This window comes from Pomacea canaliculata, linkage group LG3, assembly GCF_003073045.1.
Source record: "Pomacea canaliculata isolate SZHN2017 linkage group LG3, ASM307304v1, whole genome shotgun sequence".
NCBI classification, from domain to species: domain Eukaryota; kingdom Metazoa; phylum Mollusca; class Gastropoda; order Architaenioglossa; family Ampullariidae; genus Pomacea; species Pomacea canaliculata.
Genome location: NC_037592.1, coordinates 12409252 through 12420377, shown reverse-complemented (window position 1 = coordinate 12420377; position 11126 = coordinate 12409252). Strand labels below are relative to the sequence as shown.

At 36.4% G+C, this 11126-nt stretch overlaps 2 protein-coding genes across 4 annotated transcripts; both read left to right on the top strand.

Moving 5' to 3' along the window:
- Positions 1–24: 24 nt before the first annotated feature.
- Positions 25–2791, top strand: LOC112560918 (BET1-like protein). Its single transcript, XM_025233030.1, has 4 exons — positions 25–202; positions 659–741; positions 1133–1189; positions 1516–2791. The coding sequence occupies exons 1-4, from the start codon at positions 175–177 to the stop codon at positions 1684–1686; spliced, it is 339 nt and encodes a 112-aa protein (XP_025088815.1). The 5' UTR covers positions 25–174; the 3' UTR covers positions 1687–2791.
- Positions 2792–3744: 953 nt separating this feature from the next.
- LOC112560917 (jmjC domain-containing protein 7-like) lies at positions 3745–10987 on the top strand. 3 transcript variants are annotated; one of them, XM_025233027.1, is made up of 9 exons: positions 3745–4121; positions 4286–4337; positions 4568–4721; positions 6790–7043; positions 8088–8144; positions 8465–8560; positions 8799–8872; positions 9074–9233; positions 9497–10987. In XM_025233027.1, the coding sequence occupies exons 1-9, from the start codon at positions 4059–4061 to the stop codon at positions 9583–9585; spliced, it is 999 nt and encodes a 332-aa protein (XP_025088812.1). In that variant the 5' UTR covers positions 3745–4058; the 3' UTR covers positions 9586–10987. The 3 variants fall into 3 exon arrangements, with proteins under 3 accessions (XP_025088812.1, XP_025088813.1, XP_025088814.1); XM_025233028.1 differs by having other exon boundaries at positions 3894–4073; XM_025233029.1 differs by having other exon boundaries at positions 4095–4175.
- The last annotated feature ends 139 nt before the right edge of the window (positions 10988–11126 follow it).

The window sequence follows — 11126 nt, the reverse complement described above, 5'->3', positions numbered from 1 at the left end:
AAGCGGCGTACAGTAAGCCGATTGCGGACGGAAACACCCGACTCCTTTCCGAAACGCAAATATTTTGATGGACAAGGGAGACAGGAACGACAACTCTAAGCTGCTTACGCGTTTCGTTTCAGGAAAATTGCGATTTTGTAGATTCCAGTTGTGCCCCATGATAGTTTTGACAACATGGCAGATTGGAGCAAAGCAAGAAATGGTGCTTCCTGGTTTTCTTAATTATTTACTTTAAAATATGGTTTGCAGATTTCAGTGTAATAAATCGTTATCTCACCTGCCTGAGAAACGTATTAATGGAATGCCAGTTAACCTGCCACCCATGCTGTCTTAGCTACTTAGTATTATTTTTAAAACGCTTCTCATTTTCATTTGCATGAGCTCGCTTAGTCGTATAGAATGCATTTTGTTAAGTTTTCTTCTTCATGCCTATATGGCCTTATTTTCTGTTAACAAAGAATGATAACATTTAGAAAAATACAGTGTATGATATTTTCATACTCATTGTTTATATAGACTATAAAGGCATCACGTATGTGCGAGAGTGAACACCTTGGGACCATTTCATCGTGCATTTATTTTCTTTAGCGTAATTTATTGTTTGACTTGTGAAATGAAAGATGGATAAGTTTCATTGATTAGTGCACAATTGTTGAAGGGACCACAACTGAGGAGATTCTTGACAATGAAAACCAACTGCGCGTTGAAGGATTAGCAAACAAAGTCTCTCGACTCAGAGGGGTATGTGCTACATGAACAATCATTAAACGAAGAATACTCTTTAATGATGTTTACAGGAGCATTTGTTTCATATTTTTATTACCATTTATGAATGTGATACATGTTTTTGGACTGGATATGGAAATAATCTATTGTACCGTTTCAGTCCTTTAATTCTTTCTTCTGGAGTGCAGATGGATGAATTTTAGCTGAGATATAATAGAGTATTTGTACTGACAAAGTTTGTAGAGGAGAATTGTGCATTCTTTCTATGATAAAAATCGTTTTACTTCATCAAGTCATTAAGATCAGAAAGCACATTCAATTAGACTCTTATGTAGGTTTAATTTTGCTTAATTAAAATAAATCTTATTTGAGTGGCTCTCCAATAAAGCAATTTTTGATGTCACAGATTGCTTTGGAACTTGAATCAGATTCAAAGGACTCTGTTCGTTATGCAGATGGTATGGTAAGTTCAATTGCTGAAAATTAAAAATGTTAAGATGGTTGTTGCAAGATTATTATTTAGCTATCAAGCACCTAATAATATGTTACAGCATTAAATTGTTCATAATCATATTCATGATCTTAAAAATTTGAAATAAGAAAGTTATGACATTAGAGATAAGCTTTGCTCCAGTATCTTAATTGCTTATTGTCAGCATTAAATATCTTCATGTTTCTGTTGTACCCCTTGACATAAATCCTCTTTTCACCTTTTTTTGCTCCATGATGCAACTATAGACATTGCATTTTATTGTCAAGGTCTGATATTGGAGATGAATTTTGTTGCAGGTGTCAGATTTTGGGAGTGCAGAGGGTCTTTTAACAGGAACAATGAATCGTCTTTCAAACATGGTGTCATCTGGCCGCAACAATCGCCGTCTCATGTGTTACATCATACTAGCTCTTGTTGGACTGTTTATCATTGCCTACTATTTAATTTCCCATGTAACTGCATCATAGTTTCAAATGTATGTGTTTGGATTTACAATTGTCTCATTTTTAGATGGGTCCATTTCACAGAGACAAAATCTTCAATCTTTTTCGTTTGAATTTTTAGGGGGCAAATATATAAGTAACTTATTTAAAAGAAAAAAGTGTATTTGTGTATATGATATACAAATGTGTTTACATGAGTGGTTTTTCAAAGGGTATTAAAATGATAGTCATTCGCTTGTCTCTCTGTATATACTCTTAACAAGTGGTAGTCAGGGAGAGTACCTAGCAAAAGGTTCAAAAAAATAGTTGATGATTGAACAAAGTGCCATCTGGACACACGATTCACTCCCCAAATGGTAGCATTCCCAGAGGATATTTGCAGTTCATTAATGCTTCGTTTATATTTTGTTATGACAGATTGGTTTTCTTTTTCCTTCTTTACCTCTGCCATTCGTCTCTTTGTTCCTTTCATTGTCTAATTTGATTTTCTAACCCCTTCCATGCCTCTATTTTCTTGGTCATTCATTCTGCTTTACATGTGCAAGTTGTGACATAAGGGAATTGATAAATTTATATGCTGCACAAAGTTTGTACAGTGCATATCCACATTTTTCGTTGTGCTGTAGAACAGGGGTAGCCAACACAGTGCCCATGGGCACCAAGTCACCCGCCTGGACCATGTGTGTCGTCTGTGGGATGTGTTGATATCTGGCCTGTCTATACTATTGTGTATATAAGTTTGTATCAAATATCATATTACTCAGTAACCTTGAAATAGCTCTCGGCTTCAAAAAGGTTGGTGACCCCTGCAGTAGAAGCAGGGCCATGCTTAGAAGCAGGCAGATGAGGCATCTGCCAAGGGCCCCAAGCTTTTGATTAATATGGTAACTTGGCTCCAAATTTCTATGCCTCAAGCCCTGCGGGGATGGGTGGAGGGGGCTAACAACAGGCCTATGTAAAGTACAATCATCATCTAATATGTGTAATGGCATACTATTTACAGTTTTTGGTTAATGTTCTGTTGACAGTATGATTAGTTTTGATTGTTGAAATCTCTTATACCAGTATCACTGGGACAATCATCTGTGATAAACTGAGGTAAAAGGTCATTAAAAGCCATATATCTATATTACTCCTTTGTCATCTTTGTTCAGTTAGTATAAATTGTCCGTCACGGAGGTCCACGAGATACATTTCTTCTTGCCATAATGCTTAACTTTTTAGAATAAAGTTTGTGAACAGAAGAAAATGATGGAAGGCTGTCTTCACCTTCGCCCTGTCTCCTGCCTGCACTTTTTCAGGAAGGTGTGCAATCCTGTGGGTGCACACATTTGCAAGAGAGATTTATGTAAATGTACATCTGTACTGAACCATGCACAATGAAAATATCTAAGTTAATTTTTCTTACATAATAAAATTTAAAATTGTCTAACACTTCTCCATCACTTCATGATCTATATAAACTTTTTGTAATGTTTCTGCATGGCCATTCGCTAATTGCTGCAGGTTGGAGGAAAAGGAGTTATCTGGACCGTTTGAGGGTTGGGCTTACAGATTTGAAATAGCTTTTGAAGTCCATGCTGGTCTAAGCATGAAGAACAAAAGTTATAAAACAGAGCTCGTTTAACAGAGATTTTTTTTTTCATGAGTAACTAAATGCCACATTGGAATTTGCAACAGCAGTTTATAGATAGGAGTAAAAGTTCCATTTCTAACGAAATGTCCTGCGATTTTTTAAAACGTCTGTGTTAACGTGTTAATAAGGTGACCAGACGTCCCGCTTTAGGCGGGACAGTCCCGCTTTTGACCTCGTGTCCCGCCTGTTCATCGGGCGGGACGCCCAATGTCCCGCTTTCTGGCTTTCTGGCAAGTCCATCAAATGTCCCGGTTGTCTTTAAAAATCACTTTTTTCGGCGTTCTTTGACGGTGACGACACCATCATCGGCACGTGTCCCGCTTTCGCCCTCGAAACGTCTGGTCACCTTACGTGTATTATATACGTCATAGTTGCAACGACGACAACGCATTCATTAAAGAGAAGTATTTAAGGACCGAACACCATTTTACATATCCGGGATTGCGGAAAACAGTCTATATTTAGTCAGACGGTCTCGCTCAATGTTACACTTACAGTAATAATCTGTTAGTGTGGCAATTAATAGCAAGGTATTAACCAAGCATTATGGTTAAGTATTAACTGTTTGCTTGATATATGAGTCGCTGCAGAAAAGACGTCGCTGAAATAATTCCAGTCTGTGTTTTTAAACTACCTCGCATATGCTTCTCCCCATACCTTCACAGTTCTTCTCAATTAATAAATTTAGTGCTAGACACCTATTTAAGAAAATAATGAAGCTACTCTAGATCGACAATGCCAACGATTTATCTAAAGTATCATGGGTGAGCGGAAGGTACGTCGCATTTCTACGACAGTCGTTCGACTCGAGGGTACTCGCTGTGTGAGTAGGAGGGAAGGAGACGGGGATTGGCACAAAAAAGAAAGACACGAGTAGGCAAGGGACTTAGTAAAAGTTGCACTACGTTTGTTATATGCTAATTTCACTATTCACCCACTCAGAGGAAGTTGGAATCCTAAGATTTTAATTTTTTTTTCTTCTATCAGGAAATGACTCCACTGGAACAATGTTTTGACGATCTGGCTAGCGAGGCAAGAGGTATGGTGTCGGCTCGTGTACATATGAGAGTACAGTAGTAACTATAATCATCAAGGTGTGACAGTGTAACTCGAAAATATAAAACATGCATCCGAGATATCTTAAAATCTGGGAGATTATCTGTATCAGCAGTGTGCATACTTGCTTGAAAGAAAGGTTTTACTAAATGATTTTAATTTCAAGGAACCGATTTTTTTTCCTATTATTATATAATTATTCTTATTCTTCAGAACTGTACCTGGACACTGCTGTACCAGTTCTTAGTCACACCCCATCTCCAGTGGAGTTCTACAGACAATATGTATCTTCAAATAAGCCAGTTGTTCTGTCAGACTTCAGCACACAGTGGCCTGCACTCAGGAAGTGGAGTCATGACTATCTTAGGTGCTTTTTCATTTAGTTATGTAAGAAATAATTGCACATGGTGTAATTTATGATGTACGTAGTTAATAGCAAAACTGCTGAATCACTATTCTGGTGGCGTTGTTGACTTTTTTAAAACCAATACATGATACTGTATTTAAATGATTTGTAGTGCAAACTATTTTCTAATAATGGAGTAAAGGATTGTGCAATATGCTATTTTCCCAAATCTTGACAAATACTCCTCATCTGTTTTTAAAATATACGTGCATGCCTACAAATATTACTGTGCACAGAAAGAGGTCAAAATCATTACCTCACAATATAAATAATAACATTTGTAAAACACATTTCCCCATGTGGATACAAGCTCAGTGAGCTGCACACTAAGTGAACCACACAAGTATCAGCAAACAGATGACACCATGACCAAAGAAGAAAAGAAACTGTGTAGAGGCAATTAATGCAGATGTAGATGCAATTAATGCAGATACTCTTGATTATGCAAGATATAGAAGAGATCTGATGAGGCCTGATTTGAATGCTTGAAATGTAGACAAAGTTCATAGAGAATTCCAAACACTTGGCCCTGAGAAGCAAAGGGAACATCTACCAAATTTCTCCCATCTGATATATGGCACAGAGAGGAGAACAATATAAGCAGACTGAAGTGCCTGACTTAGATGGTACATCATCAGTAGCTCAAGTAGGTATGCTGGGGCAAAGGCATATGACAACAACAACAGCACAGTGTGACGATCTTGTAATTATTGCAAGTTTTTAATGGTAGCTAGTCAAGCTCATGGAGGAGGGTGTAGTATGGTCCACTTTTCACCTATGAGAGACAACAAGAGTGGCATTATCCTGAGCCCTTTTAAAGTTTGTCTAGTAGGCCATTAGAAAGATTAGCAAATGTAATCCATCCAGAACAACACAAAAACAAACATGAGCTTTTTGGTGGCATATTCTGACAGGAAGGGTCGATTGTGACTGATCCTGCAAATCTTAAGGAGGATGGACTTGCTGCACTGGTGTGAGATTCAAGATAATGATGCATCGAAGGTAACACCAAGATTCAGTATGTCTTACTAATGTGTTTCCTCCTCTCCCACTGATCAAGGTCTTCCCCATAAAGACATACCCATGCACTCTCCTGATGTCTGTGGTGTTGACCTCTTTTCTGTGCATGGTGATGTTAGTAGGCATGTATCAAAAATGGTACAGGGTAATGGGCTTTATCTTCCCTCTTCCCCTTTGTCTTTTTTCTTATCTTCTTTTGGGCAGTCAAGTGGTGCAGCGGTTAGCACCTGTCACCAATACAGCAAAGGTGGACTGTCCTGGGTTCAGCTTTCGTTTCGGGCATGCTGTTCTTTCTCTGCATGTAGCATTTGTTTACAGGGCTGGCTGCCTTGCCATGATATAGCCTTACTTGTCGCTCTGTGTAAAATATCAATGCCCCACCCACCTGCCTAGCGGTCCGGTGGTGCAACGGTTAGCGCCTGTCACCAATACAGTGAAGGTTGGCTGCCCTGAGTTCAGTTCTCGTCTCGGGCACGCTGTTCTTTCTCTGCACCTGGCATCTGTTTACAGGGCTGGCTGCTTGCCGTAATATAGCCTTAGTTGCTGACACGGTGTAAAACACCAATTCCCCCCCACCCACCCAACCGCCTCTTGTTGTCTTTTGTTGCATTTAATATTTATGATCATCCCAAGGGATGCTACAAAGCTGGCAGAGTGGTAGAAGTCATTTCCCATCCTGCAGAGCTGGGTGTGAAAGTCCACAGCTCTTGGTGTTTTGCATTATGGGTAGGGCAGTCCTGCAAAATGTGTCTGCTCTGGGTGGTCACACTCAGTCTGGGCCAGTTTTGCCTGTCCTGTTAAGGTGTACATTCAGACTATAGTGCTCCGTGCAAACGTGGAAGATAAGGGAAGCCTCACCCAATCGTTACACACAAATTTGTACTTCACTAGTCCTTTAAGATGACAGAGCTGCAAGTTTCACATATTAGTCAGCAACTTTGAGCTTAATTTCTGGTATAACTCAGGTTAGTCTTTAAGAGCTGCTGTTCCATTTCTATGTTTCCTTCAGACAGGAAATTGGAGATTTGGGAGTAACTGTGGCTGTAACACCGAATGGATATGCAGATGCAGTGAATGAAGGTTATTTTGTGATGCCAGAAGAACGACACCTTACTGTCACAAAATTTTTGGACATTCTAGAGGCACCGGACTCAGCAAAGGGTATTTTCTACATCCAAAAGCAAAACTCAAACTTGACAGATGAATTTCAGGCAATCATGTCAGATATTGACACACAACCTGCATGGGGAACAGAGGTGTTTGGTAAGAAACTATTAATAAAAACTTGTCTTGCAAGAATGTCTTGTCTGTGTGTCATGTATATGGTGTGCATGGATGCACATGAATAGTTGTTACACGGGAATAAAGCAGATTCTGGTTTATCGGTAGAGAACTTAAACTCCAGAATCAAAACAAATCATAAAATTAAGCCAGATTTTACTCTTTTTGGTGTGCAATGTTGTTAAATGACTGATAAATTGAATGCTTGGGTTATGACATGGAAGCTATAACTGTGCTTGTGTCACTTTACAAGCCTAGGAAGGCAGTTCGTTTTGCCCTTCTCAGTTTTCTCGCTGTCCCGTGTATCAGACTGGAGAGATTTGGCTGATGCTCTTTCTTTTTTGCTGGCCCATTTCTCTGTTTTTCCATACAGTGGAGATGCTACATGGTTTCTGGTCGTGAGTTAAAACCTATCTCTTCCAGAAATACCTACTGTAATCAGTTTACCCTAACTTTTACTTTCTCTTTTCCATGTTCTTTTATGTTCCTGGCAATGTTCACTGTGCATGTTTGTTGTATGATTACTGATCATGATTGCTGATGTCATACCACATCACTACCTACTACTGCCCATTAAATCTTGTAAAGCACATTGAGCTTGCCTCCATGTGGGGAAGTGAGTGCACTATATAAATCCTGTTATTGTTCTTAGTTATTACAGACATGGATTATTGTTTAGAATATATTAACTGTAGTATTAATGATAGTATCTATTTTTTTAATTTTGCTTTTTCTCACTCTTGAAATTAAGCTTTTCTTAGTAAGAGTAACCTCTGATTGGGCCAAATCAGTGAGAGCTCGGTGTGTCTCAGTTAGCTTTAATTTACAGTATATTGATTTGGTTTGAGCTAAATTTTCCTTTTTTCAAATATTGTGAAGTACAGTAAGTGGAGCAGACATTTTAAATTATATGAAAGGACAACACTTTAAGCAGTTTGCATGCAACTGTTCTTAATCTAAATTTTCTTCAGAAAATAATATAGTGAAATCTTTCAGTAATGTTCATTAAGTAAGGTTCTTTTTCAGGAAAAACTCCAGATGCTGTGAACCTATGGATAGGAGATGGTAGAGCTGTGACATCTAGTAAGTACCGGAAAACATAGAACTTTTTAACTTTGCCATTTGTTCATTTTTTTATTATCTTAACATACTAAGTAAAGATTTTTCCGTACCATTAAAAAGGAAATGATGGAAACACTATAATAACAGCAGTCTAGATACATTTTAGACAATTTTGATATGATTAATTAAGGAATTTGCAATTTAATACCTCGGGTCAAGTTTTGTCACTTCTGTATAAAAGTTTGCATAAACCTTTTCAAGGTAGTTTCATTATAAATGAATTATTATATTTTAAATCAGAATAATTGCTGTTTGATATATATATATTTTTTTTTTTGCAGTGCATCGTGATCACTATGAGAATCTTTACTGTGTGATATCTGGCTCGAAAACCTTCACATTAATTCCTCCTACGGATCTCCCCTTTGTGCCTTATGGTTGATTGTTACTTTTGTTACTTTTAAGTATTCCATTCATTTAAAATAGTAAAGTTTGAAACCTTTTATGGAGTAGTGTCTCTTAAAATATAAGTGCTAAAATCCTCAAAGATACATCACTTAGAACTTTATAAATTCTTTTAATTTTTACTAGTTAGTCTTTTGTTTTTTAACATATGCATGAGAAAATTTTATGAAATTATCTATTAAAACTTGTTTCTGTAACAAATATAAACAGAAAACTATCCAGCCGCTCGCTATAGGCAGATTGGGGACGAATTTATAATTGAAGAGGATAAGGAGACTGGCATTGTAAGTACTGATGTGTGCAAAAGAAAAAAAAGTCCTTATGCATTATATTAAATTAAATTCTAATGAGTTTGGTGTATGTTCCAACTGACAAATTTCCTTTGAGAGAAACCTTTCAGTGGCTTCAAGACAATATATTTAAACTCAGAACACTAACCTGTTTTTCATTCATTCATGTATGTGATGGTTTGATTTTTAATCCAGGTTCCTTGGATTCCTATTGATCCTCTGAAACCAGATCTTAAAAATTACCCAGAGTATTCACGTTGTCAGACAGTTGAAGTGACAGTGCATGCAGGTCAGGTACTATATTTGCCATCCATGTGGTTTCATCATGTTCAACAGTCCCATGGTTGTATAGCAGGTAAGTACAAGTACCATCGATATTATCAGAAAAATAAATTAAGGTAACACATTTAACTGGTTGCTATTTGTGATTTTTGTGATTATGTTTTCAGTGCTTAAATTTTCTTGATATCTTTTGTTTATTCCATACTGCATTCCATGATATATATATTTTTTTAGCGTTTCATTTGTACAGGAGACACTCAAACCACTCAATTAATATGTTGATAGAATTTTAAAAACGGTTTACATATTACTTTTTTCAAAACACTCTGTTTACAGTGAACTTGTGGTACGATATGGAGTTTGACATCAAGTACACATACTACAAGTTCTTAGAGAAATTAGTGCAGCTGGCTAGGAGAAGCTAGCATAAGAGGACACAAGAAGATTTAGCAAAGGCACATTATATTGTGCACATCATGTCATGAAGGTAAATGATGTATCAGATCATTCAAGAGAAAAAAAACCAAAAGGTTTTATGTGTGAAATAAAACATTTTCAGTACTATTAAAAATTAAATATCTTGATGTTGTGGATGGACATGAGCTTTAATTATGTTATGTTTAGAAAGTAAATTTGTTGGTAGCTTGCAAGCTATCTGTCCTAACAACACATAAATAAATTTTTATTTATTTAAAATTGGTTAGTGGGTATTAATGGAACTTGAAGGCAACAAAAGTGGAATAAAATCTAGTAACAGAGAAAATGTACTTAATGGAGACAGTGGAATTTTTATGCTTGGCAGACAGCCTTGCAGGCATATCTATGAAAGATTTGTCATTTCTCACGATGACTACTGTTCCTGCAGCCAATATTTGTTACCATTTACACTGAATGTCATATATTCTAATCATTTTTTAATGCATGGAGTAATTGTTTCTTACTAGTTTTACTTGAATGCATTGGAATTTTTCTACCAATGTCTATATTTAATACTGCTAGTTTATTAAAGTTTATTTATTCTATAATTAAATAACCCCTCAGACTATCCTTGAGGTGGTTGTATTTTATTTTTTAACAATTCATTCATAGTAAAAGATCTAATAGAATGTTTTGCTTATAGAATTTCTGAGCTTTGTAACCAGCACAGCAAATCACTTTGTCTAGTACTGTTCATCCTTCTGGTTTCTTATATAACAGTTCTGAACTTTGTTAAATGACTTTTGATCAGTTCTGATCATCAAGAATTTTGAAATAGGTGGGAAAGGGATCAGAACTGTTGTCAACTTATGAAGAATTTTTCACTCAAAACACTGTCAGTGGTGTAGAAGGACTGCTATTAAAAGTAAACTGTGTGATAGCAAAAGGTAGTAACTAAAATGAAAAACACTTTGTGCATAAAATTAGTCTTTTATCGTTTGTATTGTGTGAAAACACCACAAGATAACAGACTGGCAGTCAATATTTCATATGAAAAGTTGTTTAACATCAAAGTTTTTAATAAGAAAAAGATACACATAAAACAATGACAGCAAGAAGCTAACAAACATGCCTATTTTTTTTTTAATCCAATCCTATAGCTACTATTTGACACAAAATTCTACATCATCTCCTTTTGAAGCATTTTACTAATTTAAACTCTTGCTGATATACATTATACACATAGCTAACTGCTGAAATCATGTTAAAGTACAAAAAATAGCTGTCACAAATAACGATTTGGGTGAAATATATGGCATAATAAAGTCTTGAATACATCCATAATTTTGCGCTTGGAAAATTGTGATGAGATGGTTTACTTTGGAACATATAAAAACTGATTTTCATCTATGATCCTGTTTGTACAGTTGCTGTCAGAAAGGTTAAGATGATATTCTGCCTATTGTCCCAACTAAAATATTTGTGTGCTATGACCCTGCAATAAATATTTTGGTTTTTTTCTTTTCTTTTGGAGTAATACCTTAAACCA